This window comes from Scyliorhinus canicula, chromosome 9 (genome assembly GCF_902713615.1).
Source record: "Scyliorhinus canicula chromosome 9, sScyCan1.1, whole genome shotgun sequence".
Lineage (NCBI taxonomy): Eukaryota > Metazoa > Chordata > Chondrichthyes > Carcharhiniformes > Scyliorhinidae > Scyliorhinus > Scyliorhinus canicula.
Window position 1 is genome coordinate 101,412,463 of NC_052154.1, and position 17,011 is coordinate 101,429,473.

A 17,011-nucleotide genomic window follows, 5' to 3' on the forward strand; every position below is an offset into this window, starting at 1 on the left:
AGTCTGACTTGAAATTGAGTCTGATCAAATTAGAGAACCAAATCTAAAAACATCACGGACCACATTTATTAGAACCTCTCACTGTTTAGATTCTCAGGCATTGGTCAATTATTTAGTCCGTGTATTTTCACTGTGCGTCTACTAATCATTTGCCATGAATTTCCAGAAAGTGGCAAAGCTCCTTTGGTGTGGATGACATTGTGGTCATACAATGGACACGGGACCAGGTATAGGAAGTATAATGATCCTCTGATGTCCAAGGATACAACAGCTCTCCATGTGCTTAGAATATACTGTGACTTGAGAAGAAGGTCTTGCATTTATATAGCACCTTTCATGACCATTCAATGTTCCACAATGCTTTAAAGCCAATGAAATGGGTTTGAAGTGCAGACGCCTTTGTTTTTTTCAGAAAAAAGGCAGACAATTTGTGCGTGGGAATGTCCCACCAATCATCATGTGATGATAATCTGTTTTTCTGACGTATATTGGGGGATAAATATTAACCAAACATTAACTAAATAATACCCATGGGCTTTTCTGAAATAATGCTGCTTGGCCATTCAACTTGACACAGCAGGGCAGATGGGATGTACCTTTAACATCACATGCAAAGCACATCACCCCTGACTGTGCTGCGCTGTCTCAGTACTGCTCTGGAATGTCAGTCTTGATGGTTGCGCTCATGTCCTGGAGTGGGAATTGAGCTCATCAAATTTGCCTCAGAAAAAAGGGGCGGGATTCTCCCTTGGCTGACGCCAGGAACCGTGAAACGCGATTGGGCGGAGAATTGCAATTCTCCGTCGCCTCGACAGTAGAGACAATGTAGTCCAGAACAGTAAACACCATTTGCATGACATTAGCGGGCCTGACCTGGCAGACTCCAGGGCCGCCACAATTCTCCTCCTCCCATGGGCCGAGTTCCCGATGGCGTGGTTTGCTTGTGCTTTTAAAAATCGTGGTGGCTGCTGATGAACAGAGCGAGGGGGTGCGGAAAATGTCCAACATCGCCATCGTTTGCTAATAGTCATGCCGTTGGCCGGGGGGCTACTGCCGGGGTTGGGGGGAGTAGTGGGGGGGTGGTGGCTAGGACATGGGCTGTGGGGCCGGAGTGGAGGGGAACTGAACACCATTGCCGCAGCCGGAAAAGCAGCCTTGCAGCTGCGCACACCGCTAACAGCCCAATTTGAACATAGTGCCACGGGTCATATAAGTGTCCCGGGACACCCCTCAGATGCCCTCTGGCCCCAGCTGACCCATCAACTGTTTTGGGCACGCTCCGGCACAACCAGTGCTATCCCTTTGGCTGGGATAAGTGTGTGTAGGGAGTGTAAAGTGTATATGCGGCTGCAGCTTGTCAGCCTCCCAAGTGTCGGTCACAGACCCGGCGTATCCTGCACAATGTTTCAGTGGAATCCAGTGTGTTCCCCGTGGCACCGGTGCTAGCCCATCAATGGTACAGAATTGGACCAGGTGCAGCACCGATTTGTCGGTCGTAAAAGTCCACGGCTTCTCCGCTGGTGTCAATCAGAAACAGAGAATCCAGCCCATGATTCTGAGTGTGTCTATGTCAACCTGTGGTATAACATGTCTTTGGGACAACTCCCTCAATTCATAGGTGGTAATGTGATAAACTCTGCATCAATGAATGGTCAGGGTGTGGCTGTCATGTGGTAATTACTGAAGTGAATGCTGGGTGATTTGTCCATTTTTTTTCACTTAATTGGCCTTTCCGTCCTGGAGTAGGATTTGAACTTACTTTATCTCAGTGGGTCAACTTCTGCAACTGGACCCGAGCTGTCACTTTCAAATTTGGACATGCTGGGAACTTTGGCAGAGTCAAAATCATGAGAGATCAAAAATAGACAGTGACAGCCGTATATGTTGTTTACCTGGTGGATAGTAGTCAGCCGGTTTTCCTGGAGAAGAAGATGTAAAACTTTAATCAATAATAAAAAGATGGAAATTTTATGATGTTCCCGCGTTGAAACAACTGAAAGGAACAGCCCAAAATAATCCTTGCCAGAAATGGAATTCATAGAATTTACAGAGCACAAAGAGTGATTCGGCCCATCGAGTCTGCACCTGCCCTTGGAAAGAGCACCCAACTTAAGCCCACATCTCTACCCTACCCTCGTAACCCAGTAAGCCCACCTAAGCTTTTTGGACACTGAGGGCAATTTAGCATGGCCAGTCCACCTAACCTGCACATCTTTGAACTGTGAGTGGTGTGGTGTTCTTTGTGAGTCTCATCCGAGGATGGTCGGCGTAGTGTTCACAAAGACCACATCTAGCTTTTATACTGATTTATTTAAAGTTTTATTTACACAACTTAATGGATTCGATACTTAGTCCTACACAATAAACAGTTGACAATAAGCTTACAATCTACACTCATCCACTACGAGTCTCTACGCTAATGTAATAACTACGATCTTCTCTCACTCACCATTCCTACAGTCTGCCTTCTAGCCTTATCCACAACCAGTCATCCAGAAAGATAAGCATCGATGCCTTATATAGTTCTACATCTAGCTCGTGCTGGTGGTTGATTTTGACACATCATTAACTCTTACAATTCTGTACATTTAATGTCACAAGAGGAAACCCACTCAGACGTGGAGAGAATGTGCAGATTAGACAAATTTCATCTGCTTTTTGAATGGTCTAACATTTGAGAGACAGAATCTGCAGGTTGTGGAACAAGTTTGACTGACTGAATGCACTATTCATGTACATTTGTGAAGCTCACGAGCTGCCATATTTTAATGCCAATATTAATGCCAATATTAATGCTATATTAATGCCAATGCTCACGAGCTGCTATAATGATACCAAATGTCTGCCAGCCTGACTTGAAATTGAGTCTGATCAAATTAGACAACCAAATCTAAAAAAATATCACGTAACACATTTATTAGAACCTCTCACTGTTTTGATTCTCAGCCACTGTACAATTATTTTGCTACTTCGTGTGGCCCATGCACAGCGGGCCATGGCTGGAAGTGTCAGCCATATTGCCCAGGCGCTGGCCGATGTGGCACAGAGTGAGGTGGACCAGTTCCAGAGGAAGATGGCGTAGTTCCAGATGTAAGTGGTCCACTCCCTGTGCTCCATTGCTGTGAGCATGCAGACCTCAGCAATGACAAGGGCAGCACGGTAGCATGGTGGTTAGCATAAATGCTTCACAGCTCCAGGGTCCCAGGTTCGATTCCCGGCTGGGTCACTGTCTGTGCGAAGTCTGCACGTCCTCCCCGTGTGCGCGTGGGTTGGCCATGCTAAATTGCCCTAGTGTCCTAAAAAGTAAGGTTAAGGAGGGGGTTGTTGGGTTATGGGTATAGGGTGGATACGTGGGTTTGAGTAGGGTGATCATTGCTCGGCACAACATCGAGGGCCGAAGGGCCTGTTCTGTGCTGTACTGTTCTATCTAAGAGCGAGCCACCAGGCTCCGCTCAATGGAGTAGCCCTTGGGCCACCGGGCACCACGACGGAGGAGGGGGTCATGGGGCCTTTGCCGATGGCTCCCACAGGTGAGGTGCCAGAACACCGCAGCGCCTCGGACTCATTCCTCCTGCCCCCTAGCGCATCTGGTGGGCAGCAGGTAGAACAGGGTGGCACCACGAAACGTGGAACACCAGAGTAGCAGCCGGGCCCAGCGAGGCTCGAGCACCAGAGACATGACACACAGACACTCAGCCAATAGGTCAGTAAGATAGGACACGACCAATGGGCATTCACGATACACACAGAGGTGACACTACCACAGGGGGGCATTACACCAACCAATATATAAAGGACACAACACACATGATCTTCCTCTTTTCAGTGGAGACACTCAGTGAGTACAGACGCAGGGTTGATTCAACATCACACCCACCACGTGGATTGCAGCAGACTGGTTCCTCAGTCTGAGTAGCTATAGAAGGATTAACAGTAGAGGCGAATCCGAGTAGGAGAATTGTAAATAGTTTAATTAACGTGATGAAGTTTTCTCCACGTCTGAACCTTCCTTTATCAGAGTGAACATCAAGGAAGCAGCTTATGCTACGCCAAGAGCATAACAAGACAGTCCCCTCCATTGCTGATATGCCATTGGGGACCCAGCTAGACATAGCATGAGGACCCGTAAGGCTGGAAAGTTAGACCCCAGTTACGTTAGCACAGCAGCTCTACCCCTGCATATCCTCCAACTGAGAAATTAACAGTTGGACCAATTGATAACTGGGGCCTGAGTCAAGGCTACAGAAGACCAAAGATACAGTGATGACCATGTATTTGATTTACCTGGTGGATAGTAGTCAGTCAGTTTTCCTGGAGGAGAAGTTTGAAAACTTAAATTAATAATAAACAGGACGTTCTCTTGTTTAAACAAGTGAAAGGCACAGCACAAAATAATCTTTGTAACAAATCTCGTTAATAACAACAGTGATAGTCAGCTTTTTTGAATGGTCTAACATTTGGGAGACAGAATCTGCAGGTTGTGGAACAGGTTCGACTGACTGAATGTACTATTCATGTACATTTGTGAAGCTCACTCGCTGCTATAATGATACCAAATGGCTGCCAGCCTGACCTGAAATTGATTCTGATCAAATTAGAGAATCAAATCTAAAAACATCACGTAACACATTTATTAGAACCTCTCACTGTTTTGATTCTGGGACAATGGTCAATGATATGGTCCGTGCATTCCCGCTGTGTGTCTCCTAATCCTTTGTCATCAATTTGCGCAAAGTGGCAAAACATCAACTGTAACTCGCTCTTTCAATTTTGGCACAATTCCCAGATGGGAATGAGACAAACTCTGCATCAACGAATGGGCTGGCTGTGGCTGTCTTGTGTTCATTGATGAAGTGAATGATGGATAACCTGTCCATTTCTTTTCACTGATTGGCTTGTCTGTCCTGGAGTAGGATTTCAACTTACTTTATCTCAGTGGGACAAATTCTGTGAACTGTGCCCCACCTGACAAATTAAAATTTGGGCATATTGAAAACTTGGGCCTGAGTCAAGACCACAGAAGACCAAAGATACAGTGATGACTACACAAGGGGCATCACAGGGTGTACATTTAACATCAACATTAAATAATTAATACCTCGGTGCTTTTCAAAAATAATACCTCGGTGCTTTTCAAAAATAATGCTGCTTGACCATTCACCTTGACACAGCAGGTCAGATGGGATGTAGCTTTAACATCACATGCAAAGCACATCACCTCTGACAGTGCTGCGCTGTCTCAGTACTGCACTGGAATGTCAGTCTTGATGGCTGCGCTCAAATCCTGGAGTGGGAATTGAGCTCATCAACTTTGCCTCAGAAACAAGATTTCTTCCAACTGAGTCACGGCTGAAATTGCAAAATTTGGCCATATTGGAAATCAGGGCAAGGGGAGAAAGGTCAGGAGGTGAAACATATTTAAACTCTAAATAGTTTGATTTGATTTACCTGGTGGAATGTGCTGAGTAGGTTTAACTGAAAAAGAAGAATACAAATATGATCCAATATGAAAGAGGATGGAGATTGTTTCACACAAACTTGTTTAAAGAACAGCGGGGAAAGAGTAAATAATTTCTCACACAAAAGCTATAGATTGGAAACAGTTAAAACTCAGTCTTCAATACTTGTGACAGTGTGACTCCTTTCAGAGGCAATCCCTCATGGACCAGGTGAGCCGCCTGGAATCTATGGGGACAGAGCGTGTGTACCGTGGCCAATCGGGTTCCAGGGCGTGGACCCTGGTGGGGGAGAATGATCAGAGTAAGCCCAGAGATGGTGGGAGTAGACCTGTGTCAGTGTTGTATTGATCTGTATAAATATAGTTCACCAGTTGTTAATAAATTACCATTGTGATTCAACTCTACCTCGTTGTATTTCCTCACACTACAACATTGGTTATGAGAATCAATCACATCTGTTACAAAAGGAAAAAAATTTCAATTTTTGGTGGAAGGAAGAGTGACCTCTCGGAGGCCTGCAACATGGTAAAGAATCAATCAGAGCATGATTCAGGAGAATTGATCCACTTAATCACGGAGTTGTAAGTTGGGTCAATACATCAAAAGGCTTTGATACTTTTTTGCTGCCAATGAAAGCAGGGCTGAACACTCACAAAAAGTTACATTACTCACAGTTTGTGGCCCAAAACATTTAACCTTGTAAGAAACCTAAGATCTCTCGAGATTCTGGATAAAAAATCCTTTGACCAACTGGTGGAACAAGTGAAAGATCACAATAATCCCAGGCCCTCCATTGTAATGCAGTGCTATGAATCACATTCAGCCAGTAGGCACCCGAGTAAACATAATCCACTTTTGAAACCAGTCTTCGCCAGATGGCTGTATGCTGCAAATTCGGCCCGTCTCTGAGAGATCTGTTACTTGACTGTTTGGTTTGTAGTATTAATGATTTGAATAATATGCAGTTTCTGGCAGAAACCAGAATATCCCGAGACAAAGCAGTTGAATTGGCTCAAGCAACTGAAAGAGCTGAACAAAGTACTTTTATATTGCAAAGCAAACAAAGTGTGGTAAATCAGATAAGGTGGGAAATGGCTGCTACTCGAAGTACCCGCAGTGAGGGTATAGCAGAGCCTGAGAAAAGGAAGGGTGACCGTCAGTCATGGCATCCAGAGGCCTGTGTGGGGGAGGCCATCCTCAAGGGTCAGACAACTGCACCGAGCTCCCAAAAAATCATTGGTGCCCAGTGATTATTCAGTCCTGAAGAAAAGTCCAAACTTTTTAAGTTCAACACCGTGGAGTAAAGCAAGATGCTCCCCCGCCTACCAAAATTGTCCTTGTTATTAATGGCCGTCAATTGAATCTGGAGGTTGATACATGTGCTAATGTCACAGTGGTAGGAGAACAGACATTTAAGTAGCTACAGGAAGGGCTGCAACCCATCAGGCTCAGAAGGTCAATGGCCACTTTAACAACCTCTGAAGCAATGAGGATTACGGATATGACGTCAAATCCAGTGTCTTATCAGCCCCTGTCTGCCCAGTTGCCCATAGTTGTAGTAAAAGGACACAGTCCAGCCTCATGGGGTGAGATTGGCTGAAGAAAATCAAGCTTTCCAGAGAGAATTGGCCTGCTTTAAAGGGGTGAAGAAATTGTTGGAGAAATTCAGCATCACAGGCGACGTTTTCCAGGAACATCTGTACAAATACTGGGGAAGAATATTTTCAGCTTTAATCCATAATAAATAGGATGGAGCTTATGGACATTCATATGTTGGAACAACTGAAAGAATTGCTCAAAATATGCTTTGCCACAAATCTGGTTAATACCAACAGCGATAGTTAGCTTTTTTGAATGGTCTAACATTTGAGAGACAGAATCTGCAGGTTGTGGAACAGGTTCAACTGACTGAATGCACTGTACATTTGTGAAGCTCACTAGCTGCTACACTGATACCAAATGGCTACAAGCCTGACCTGAAATTGAGTCTGATAAAATTAGAGAACAAAATCTAAAAACATCACGGAACACATTTATTAGAACCTCTCACTGTTTTAGTTCTCAGGCATTAGTCAATTATTTAGTCCGTGTATTTTCACTGTGCGTCTACTAATCATTTGCCATGAATTTCCAGAAAGCGGCAAAGCTCCCAGAGAAGACATCAACTGTAACTCGGTCCTCACTCATGTGTAAAATGTAACTCACTGTAAATTATGGCAAAAATATTACAAATAATATAATTAATTTCCTGTCGAGGTCAGCAGACAGCACATTATCCAGTGTCAGTAAAACTCACGAGCACAGGTAGAAAATGTTTCCTTTTACACATTTGTGTGCTGACGGTATGGCAGCTTATTTCAATAATTGGTGTGGATGACATTGTGGTCACACAATGCACACGGGACCAGGAAAAGGAAGTATAATGATCCTCTGATGTCCAAGGATACGACAGCTCTCCATGTACTTCGAATATACTGTGACTTGAGAAGAAGGTCTTGCATTTATATAGCACCGTTCATGACCATTCAATTTTCCAAAATGCTTTAAAGCCAATGAATTGTGTTTGAAGTGGAGACGTCTTTGTTTTTTTTCCGAAAAACGGCAGACAATTTCTTCATGGCAATCTCCCACCAATCATCATGTGATGATGATCTGTTTTTCTGACGTATATTGGGGGATAAATATGAACAAAACATTAACTAAATCATACCCCTGGGCTTTTCTGAAATAATGCTGCTTGACCATTCACCTTGATACTACGGAGGAGCTCAGGTGTACCTTTAATATCACATGCAAAGCACATCACCTCTGACAGTGCTGCGCTGTCTCAGTACTGCACTGGAATGTCAGTCTTGATGGTTGCGCTCATGTCCTGGAGTGGGAATTGAGCTCATTAACTTTGCCTCAGAAAAAAGGGGCGGGATTCTCTCTTGGCTGACGCCAGGAATCGTGAAACGCGATTGGGCGGAGAATTGCAATTCTCCGTCGCCTCGACAGCAGAGTCAATGTCGTCCAGAACAGTAAACACCATTTGCATGACATTAGCGGTCCTGACCTGGCAGTCTCCAGGGCCGCCACAATTCTCCACCTCCCATGGGCCGAGTGCCCGACGGCGTGGTTTGCTTGTGCTTTTAAAAATCGTGAAACTGGTGTGGTGGCTCCTGAGGGTCACAGTGAGGGGGTGCGGAAAATGTCCAACATCGCCATCGTTTGCTAATAGTCATGCCGCTGGCCGGGGGGCTTCTGTCGAGATTGCGGTAAGTAGTGGGGGCGGGGAGGTTAGGACATGGGCTGTGGCGTCGGAGTGGAGGGGAACTGAACTCCATTGCCGCAGCCGGAAAAGCAGCCATGCAGCTGCGCACACGGTTAACAGTCCACTTTGAACATAGTTCCACGGGTCATATCGGTGTCCCCAGGGCACCCCTCGGATGCCCTCTGGCCCCAGCTGACCCATCAGCTGTTTGGGCGCGCTCCAGCACAACCAGTGCTATCTTTTTGGCTGGGATAAGTGTGTGTAGGGAGTGTAAAGTGTATATGCGGCTGCAGCTTGTCAGCCTCCCAAGTGTCAGTCACAGACCCGGCGTGACCTGCACAATGTTTCAGTGGAATCCCGTGTGTTCCCTGTGGCACCGGTGCTAGCCCATCAACGGTACAGAATTAGACCAGGTGCGGCACCGGTTTTTCGGTCGTAAAAGTCCACGGATTCTCCATTGGTGTCAATCAGAAACAGAGAATCCAGCCCATGATTCTGTGAGTGTGTCTAGATGTCAACCTGTGGTATAACATGTCTTTGGGACAACTCTCTCAATTCTTGATGGTAACGTGATAAACTCTGCATCAATGAATGGTCAGGGTGTGGCTGCCTTGTGTTAATTCCTGAAGTGAATGCCGGGTGATTTGTCCATTTTTTTTCACTTGTTTGGTCTGTTGTCCTGGAGTAGGATTTGAACTTACTTTATCTCAGTGGGACAACTTCTGCGACTAGACCCTAGCTGTCACTTTCAAATTTGGACATGCTGGGAAAATTGGCATAGTCAAAATCATGAGAGATCAACAATAGATACTGACAACCAGATATGGTTTTTACCTGGTGGATAGTAGTCAGCCAGTTTTCCTGGAGAAGAAGATTTAAAACTTTAATCAATAATAAAAAGATGGAAATTTTTTTGATGTTCCCACGTTGAAACAACTGAAAGGAACAGCCCAAAATAATCCTTGCCAGAAATGGAATTGATAGAATTTACAGAGCACAAAGAGTGATTCGGCCCATCGAGTCTGCACTGGCCCTTGGAAAGAGCACCCAACTTAAGCCCACATCTGTACCCTATCCTCTTAACCCGGTAACCCCACCTAAGCTTTTTGGATACTGAGGGCAATTTAGCATGGCCTGTCCATCTAACCTGTACATCTTTGGATTGTGACTGATGTGGTGTTCTTTGTGAGTCTAATCCGAGGATGGTCGGCGTAGTGTTCACAAAGACCACATCTAGCTTTTATACTGATTTATTTAAAGTTTTATTTACTCTACTTAATGGATTTGATACTTAGTCCAACACAATAAACAGTTGATAATAAGCATACAATCTACACTCATCCACTACGAGTCTCTACGCTAATATAATAACTATGATCTGCTCTCACTTACATTTCCTACAGTCTGCCTTCTAGCCTTATGCACAACCAGTCATCCAGAAGGCTGAAAACCGATGCCTTATATAGTTCTACATCGAGCTTGTTCTGGAGGTTGATTTTGACATAACATAAACCCATACAGTTCTGTACATTTAATGTCACAAGAGGAAACCCACTCAGACGTGGAGAGAACGTGCAGATCAGGCAAATCTCATCTGCTTTTTGAATGGTCTAACATTTGAGAGACAGAATCTGCAGGTTGTGGAACAGGTTTGACTGACTGAATGCACTATTCGTGTACATTTGTTAAGCTCACAAGCTGCTATATTTTAATGCCAATAATAATGCTATATTAATGCCAATGCTCATGAGCTGCTATAATGACACCAAATAGCTGCCAGTCTGACTTGAAATTGAGTCTGATCAAATTAGAGAAACAAATCTAAAAAAAATCACTAACACATTTATTAGAACCTCTCACTGTTTTGATTCTCAGCCATTGGTCAATTATTTTGCTACTGAGTGTGGCCCATGCACAGCGGCCTATGGCTGGAAGTGTCAGCCATATTGCCCAGGCGTTGGTCGATGTGGCACAGACAGTAGAGTGAGGTGGACCAGTTCCAGAGGACAATGGTGTAGGTCCAGATGTAGGTGGGCCACTCCCTGTGCTCCATTGCTGCGAGCATGCAGACATCTGTGATGACAAGAGCGGGCCTCCAGGCTTGGCAATACCAGAGCGAGGCAGGTTCAGGGATTAGCTCTGCTCAATGGAGTAGCCCTTGGGCCATCGGGCACCACGACGGTGGAGGAGGTGATGGCGCCCTTGCCGATGGCTCACACAGGGGATGTGCCAGAACACCGCAGCTCCTCGGACTCCCTTCCTCTGTTCCTAGCACATCTGGTGGGCAGCAGGTAGAACAGGGTGGCACCACGACACCTGGAACACCAGAGTAGCAGCCGGCGCCAGCCAGGCTTGAGCACCAGAGACATAACACACAGACACTCAACCAATAGGTCAGTAAGATAGGACCCGACCAATGGGCATTCACGATACACACAGAGGTGACACTACAACAGGGGGGCATTACACCAACCCATATGTAAAGGACACAACACACATGATCTTCCTCTTTTCAGTGGAGACACTCAGTGAGTACAGACTCAGGGTTGATTCAACATCACACCCACCACGTGGATTGTAGCAGACTGGTTCGTCAGTCTGAGTAGCTATAGAAGGATTAACAGTAGATGCGAATCTGAGTAGGAGAATTGTAAATAGTTTAATAAACGTGATGAAGTTTTCTCCACGTCTGAACTTTCCTTTGTCAGAGTGAACATCAAGGAAGCAGCTTATGCTACGCCAAGAGCATAACAAGACAGTCCCCTCCATTGCTGATATGCCATTGGGGACCCAGCTAAACAGAGAGTGGTGGGCCTGTGGAATTCATTGCCGCAGAGTGCAGTGGAGGCCGGGACGCTAAATGGCTTCAAGGCAGAGATAGATAAATTCTTGATGTCGCGAGGAATTAAGGGCTATGGGGAGAATGCTGGGAGGTGGAGTTGAAATGCCCATCAGCCATGATTGAATGGCGGAGTGGACTCGATGGGCCGAATGGCCTTACTTCCACTCCTATGTCTTATGGTCTTAAACATAGCATGAGGACCCGTAAGGCTGGAAAGTTAGACACCAGTTACATTGGCATAGCGGCTCTACCCCTGCATATCCTCCAACTGAGAAATTAACAGTTTGGCCAATTGTAACTGGGGCCTGAGTCAAGGCTACAGAAGACCAAATATACAGTGATGACCATGTATTTGTTTTACCTGGTGGATAGTAGTCAGTCAGTTTTTCTGGAGACGAAGTTTGAAAACGTAAATCATTAATAAACAGGACGTAATTTTTGACGTTCTCCTGATTAAACAAGTGAAAGGCACAGTACAAAATAATCTTTGTACCAAATCTCGTTAATACCAACAACGATCGTCATCTTTTTTTAATGGTCTAACATTTGAGAGACAGAAACTGAAGGTTGTGGAACAGGTTCAACTGACTGAATGCACTATTCATGTACATTTGTGAAGCTCACTAGCTGCTATAATGATACCAAATGGCTGCCAGCCTGACCTGAAATTGATTCTGATCAAATTAGAGAACCAAATCTAAAGAAAATCATACAACACATTTATTAGAACCTCTCACAGTTTTGATTCTGGGACAATGGTGAATGATATGGTCTGTGCATTTCCACTGTGTGTCTACTAAGCCTTTGCCATGCATTTGCGCAAAGTGGCAAAACTCCCAGAGAAAACATCAACAGTAACTCGGTCTTTCAATTTTGGCACAATTCCCAGATGGGAATGAGACAAACTCTGCATCAATGAATGGGCTGGCTGTGGCTGTCTTGTGTTCATTGCTGAAGTGAATGATGGATAACCTGTCCATTTCTTTTCACTTATTTGGCTTGTCTGTCCTGGAGAAGGATTTCAACTTACTTTATCTCAGTGGGACAAATTCTGTGAACTGTCACATTAAAATTTGGGCATATTGGAAACTTGGGCCTGAGTCAAGACCACAGAAGACCAAAGAGACAGTGATGACTACACAAGGAACATCACAGGGTGTACCTTTAACATCACATGCAAAGCACATCACCTCTGACAGTGCTGCGCTGTCTCAGTACTGCACTGGAATGTCAGTCTTGATGGCTGCGCTCATGTCCTGGAATGGGAATTGAGCTCATTAACTTTGCCTCAGAAACATGATTTCTTCCAAGTGAGTAACAGCTGAAACTGCTAAATTCGGACGTGTTGGAAATCGGGGCAAGGGGAGAAAGGTTAGGAGGTGAAACATATTTAAACTCTAAATAGCTTGATTTTGTTTACCTGGTGGAATGTGCTGAGTAGGTTTTACTGAAAAAGAAGAATACAAATATGATCCAATATGACAGGAGATGGAGATTGTTGCACACAAATATGTTTAAAGAACAGCGGGGACACAGAAAATAATTTCTCACACAAAGGTGAGAGTGGAAACAGTTAAAACTCAGTCTTTAATACTTGTGACAGCGTGACTCCTTTCAGAGGCAATCCCTCATGGACCAGGTGAGCCGCCTGGAACCTATGGGGACAGAGCGTGTGAACCGAGGCCTTTCGGGTGCCAGGGCATGGACCCTAGTGGGGGAGAATAATCAGAGTAAGACCAGAGGTGGTGGGACTAGGCCTGTGTCAGTGTTGTATTGATCTGCATAAATATAGTTCACCAGTTGTTAATAAATCACCATTGTGATTCAACTCTACCTCGTCGTATTTCCTCACACTACAACATTGGTTCGGAGAATCAATCAGTTCTGTTACAAAAGGAAAAAGATTTCAATATTTGGAGGAAGGAAGAGTGATCTCTCGTAGGCCTTTTAGGGGTTTATCACCCTTGGTTCTCGCCTCCAGAATTATGGTCGAGGATAAAAGTTGTGACTTTGCCAGAGCGTGTCAGAGAGAGGGAAAGAAAGGAACAAGACAGACTCCAAAATGAGTTTCAAACTTATAATTTACTTAACAACACCAAAATCAACCTCTCCAATATCCCATCACACATGAATAAAACTTTTGCTTTATCTTATTACTACGGGAGAAAAAATACTAACGGACACAGCGAAAATCTTCCGTTACACAATTTCTTACAGATGAGCAAAAGATTACCGGAGTTTAAAACGCTTCCTCCCTCCCTTGCCTCTACTCCTATCTTAGGTCGGGAACTTCAACAAGTTGGCTGAGGATACTTACAATCCTCTGTCGTCTCCGGGTGCTTCCTTCCTTGGGTTGAAAAAGGTGCCGGCTGATCTTCCCTCGTTTCACGATTCTACAAAAAACCTCCAAACTTCTCCCGCATTTCTCTTTTAAAGGTCAATTTCAAAAGCTGACTCTGCCCCATAAGCAATTTCAAGGACAATGGATTTCTGGACCCTGGCAGTTTTGTTTTTTCCTGAAACTGCCTTACCCTGTTGTTTGTTGATTTCAATGTCCTGTTTAATGCTTGTCGGCCAGTTATAAAGCTGATCTCCATCTCCCTTTGTTCTTCTGGTGATTAGATCACATCGGCCAGTTTTAACGAACTGTTAATGTTTGTCCGGAGCTTCCTGAACGATATCCCATCAACAGGTTGGGTCTTTTGTTTTCTGTTATGAGGCCGATTTGCGTGGCCATTGTCTCCCTGCTGGGCTGTTTTCTCCTCGTGGCTGATCTCCATCTCCCTTTGTTCTTCTGGTGATTAGATCACCGGTGTGTCTGTGTCTTTGCTGCACCTCGATTCCTGTGGCTCGCACCTTTCCTGAGCCCAATCCACAGGCAGGTTAGGTTAGTCCTGCCGAGCCTTCTGGGAGGTTTTGTCAGCTTGCAGCCAGAGTTGGCCACTTTAAAATGTTAGGTTTCTCCTGAGTCCTTTTAAAAATATGGAGGATTGCCCTGAAACTTACAGCCTGCACCACGGTAAAGAATCAACCGGAGACGAATAGCTAAATGATTGCTTTTGATTGCAATTGTTATCAAATAAGTGCAAATGAACACTGTTGAATGAAAATTATGCCAGACCTTTCCCTTTCAAATAAGAATTGGACAGCAGGATATCAAAGATAATCACTCACCAGCGTGTATTTTGCTGCCTGGTGAATAGTTGTCACTCGGTTTTTCTGAAAAGAATCATTAAAACTTTGTAACTATGATGCTAGGTTAAGTAACTAAGATCTGGTGGGACGCAGAAGTCGTGCTGAGGAGTACACATGTACCTGAAAATAAATAAAATAGTTCTTTGAATAACAGCCGTCTGTAACGATTTTAGGGTAAGGGTTCGCCTTACAGAAATCCCATCCTAGATCTGAACCCTATATGAAACATGATGGCAGCAGACAGAGCATAAAAGACCTAAAGATACCTAAAAGTGAAGACTGCAGACCAAAGAAACACAGAAATCTTTGGAAAAAGGCCAATTAGATGCAAAAGATGCTGGCCGGGATTCTCCGCCGGCGTGATTCTCCGTTTTGCCGGTGCTCGGGAGTTTCCTGACGGCATGAGGCTGCCCCACAATTGACCAGCCAGCATAATGGAGAATCCCGCCAGCCGGTCGGGCAGAAATGTGGTGCGAAGGGGAGAAGTCTCCCGCCCGCAAATTCCAGACAGTAATAAATACAGACCACAATCCAAAAGCCAAACATCTGATCCAATTACAGATCCCACATGCCAAACATGCCACTCACAGAACTATTCAAAAGTGGTGTACATTAGAAACAGGTTCAATATTGGGACAAATGGACTGACAGTTTCCAGAAACAAAACACATTCAGGTTGGCATCAGATGAAACAGAAGAATCAGGGGCTGGATTCTCCGACCCGCCGCCGTCTCCCGAAGTCTCCGGCACCGGAGATTCGGCGGGGGTGGGAATCGCGCCGCGCCAGTCGGCAGTCCCTCCCCGGCGATTCTCCGGCCCGCGTGGGCTGAAGTCCCGCTTCTGTAATGCCTCTCCCGCCAGCGTGAATCAAACCACCTTCCTTACCGGCGGGACTGGCAACGCGAACGGGCTCCGGGGTCCTGACGGGGCGCGGGGCGATCTGGTCCCGGGGGGTGCCCCCACGCTGGCCTGGCCTGCGATCGGGGCCCACCGATCCACGGGCGGGCCTGTGCCATGGGGGCACTCTTTTCCTTCTGCGTCGGCCATAGCCTCTGCGGTGGCCGACGCAGAAGTGACCCCCTCCCCTGCGCATGCGCGGGGATGTGACACTCCAGCACATGTGCGGACTTCCGCCGGCCGGCAAAGTCCCTTTGGCCCCGGCTGGCTTGGCGCCAAAGGCCTTCCACGGCAGCCGGTGGGACGGCAAACACTTTGGCGCATGCCTAGCCCCTCAAGGTGAGGGCTTGGCCCCTAAAGGTGCGGAGAAATCGTTCCGACGCCGGAGTGGTTCACGCCACTCTATCCCGCCGGGACCCCCCGCCCCTCCGGGTATGGGAGAATCCAGCCCCAGGTCAGTACTTTACTCTCCACATTATGCTCTTTGGAAGATGATATTATTGCAAGCCAGGGCTTCAATGAGGTTTCAAGCTCATATGATGAAGTCCTCCAGGCATTCGTATTGTGATATGGGCCAAATGCAGGAACGTGGGACTAGCTTAGTGATAGAAACTGCGTGGCATGGACAAGCTGGGCCGAAGGCTGTAGTTTCCATGCTGTAAACATCTATGACTCTAATTAAAAACTTCTGAACTGTAGTTGCTTTTGTAATTTAGGAAATGTGACAGCCAATTTGGGCATCTCCAGCTCCTATGAATAGTAATGTAATAATGAACGGATAATCTGTTTTTGTGATATTGACTGAGGGATAACCAAGACTCCAGAGTAATTTACCTGTTCCATTCTGAAATAATGTTGGGGGATCTATTATGTTGAACTGAGGGGATAAATGGGGCCTCATTTAAAATCTTCATGCGAGAAAAAACACCCCCATCTACCACCACCTGTAGAGTGGGCCCTGTGCTTCCTATACCACAATCTAGTAAAAGGTTGTGGGTCAGGTGAATTCCGTGATACACTTTGGGGTTCTCTAAACCCTGGTCCACAACAGGTCTTAGCAAGGTTCTATACAGTTGTAGCATGACTTGGCAGTTTTTATACTCGATGCCCCGTCCAATGAAGGCAAGCAGTCTGTATTCTTTCTTGACGACCTTGTCCACTTGTGTAGCCACTTTCGAATATCTGTGGACCTGTACGCCCAGATCTCTCTGACTTTCTATATTCCTAAGAGTTTTGCCAGTAACAGTATATTTTCCCTCTGTGTTAGACCTACCAAAATGCATTACCTCACATTTGTCCGGATTAAACTCCATATGCCATTTCTCTGCCAAGTCTCCAACCTATCGATGTCCTGCTGTATCCTCT

General features: G+C 45.6%; 1 protein-coding gene across 1 annotated transcript in view; it reads right to left on the minus strand.

Moving 5' to 3' along the window:
* Positions 1–14,151, minus strand: part of LOC119970924 (leucine-rich repeat extensin-like protein 2) — a 206,988-nt gene extending 192,837 nt beyond the window's left edge. The window contains exons 1-8 of the mRNA XM_038806034.1: positions 14,086–14,151; positions 13,872–13,947; positions 12,975–13,001; positions 11,916–11,942; positions 9,547–9,573; positions 5,449–5,475; positions 4,285–4,311; positions 1,893–1,919 (exon numbers count right to left, since the gene is read on the minus strand). Of these exons, the coding sequence (XP_038661962.1) occupies positions 1,893–1,919; positions 4,285–4,311; positions 5,449–5,475; positions 9,547–9,573; positions 11,916–11,942; positions 12,975–13,001; positions 13,872–13,947; positions 14,086–14,151 (304 nt within the window). The remainder of the gene's footprint in view (positions 1–1,892; positions 1,920–4,284; positions 4,312–5,448; positions 5,476–9,546; positions 9,574–11,915; positions 11,943–12,974; positions 13,002–13,871; positions 13,948–14,085) is intronic.
* Positions 14,152–17,011: the final 2,860 nt, after the last annotated feature.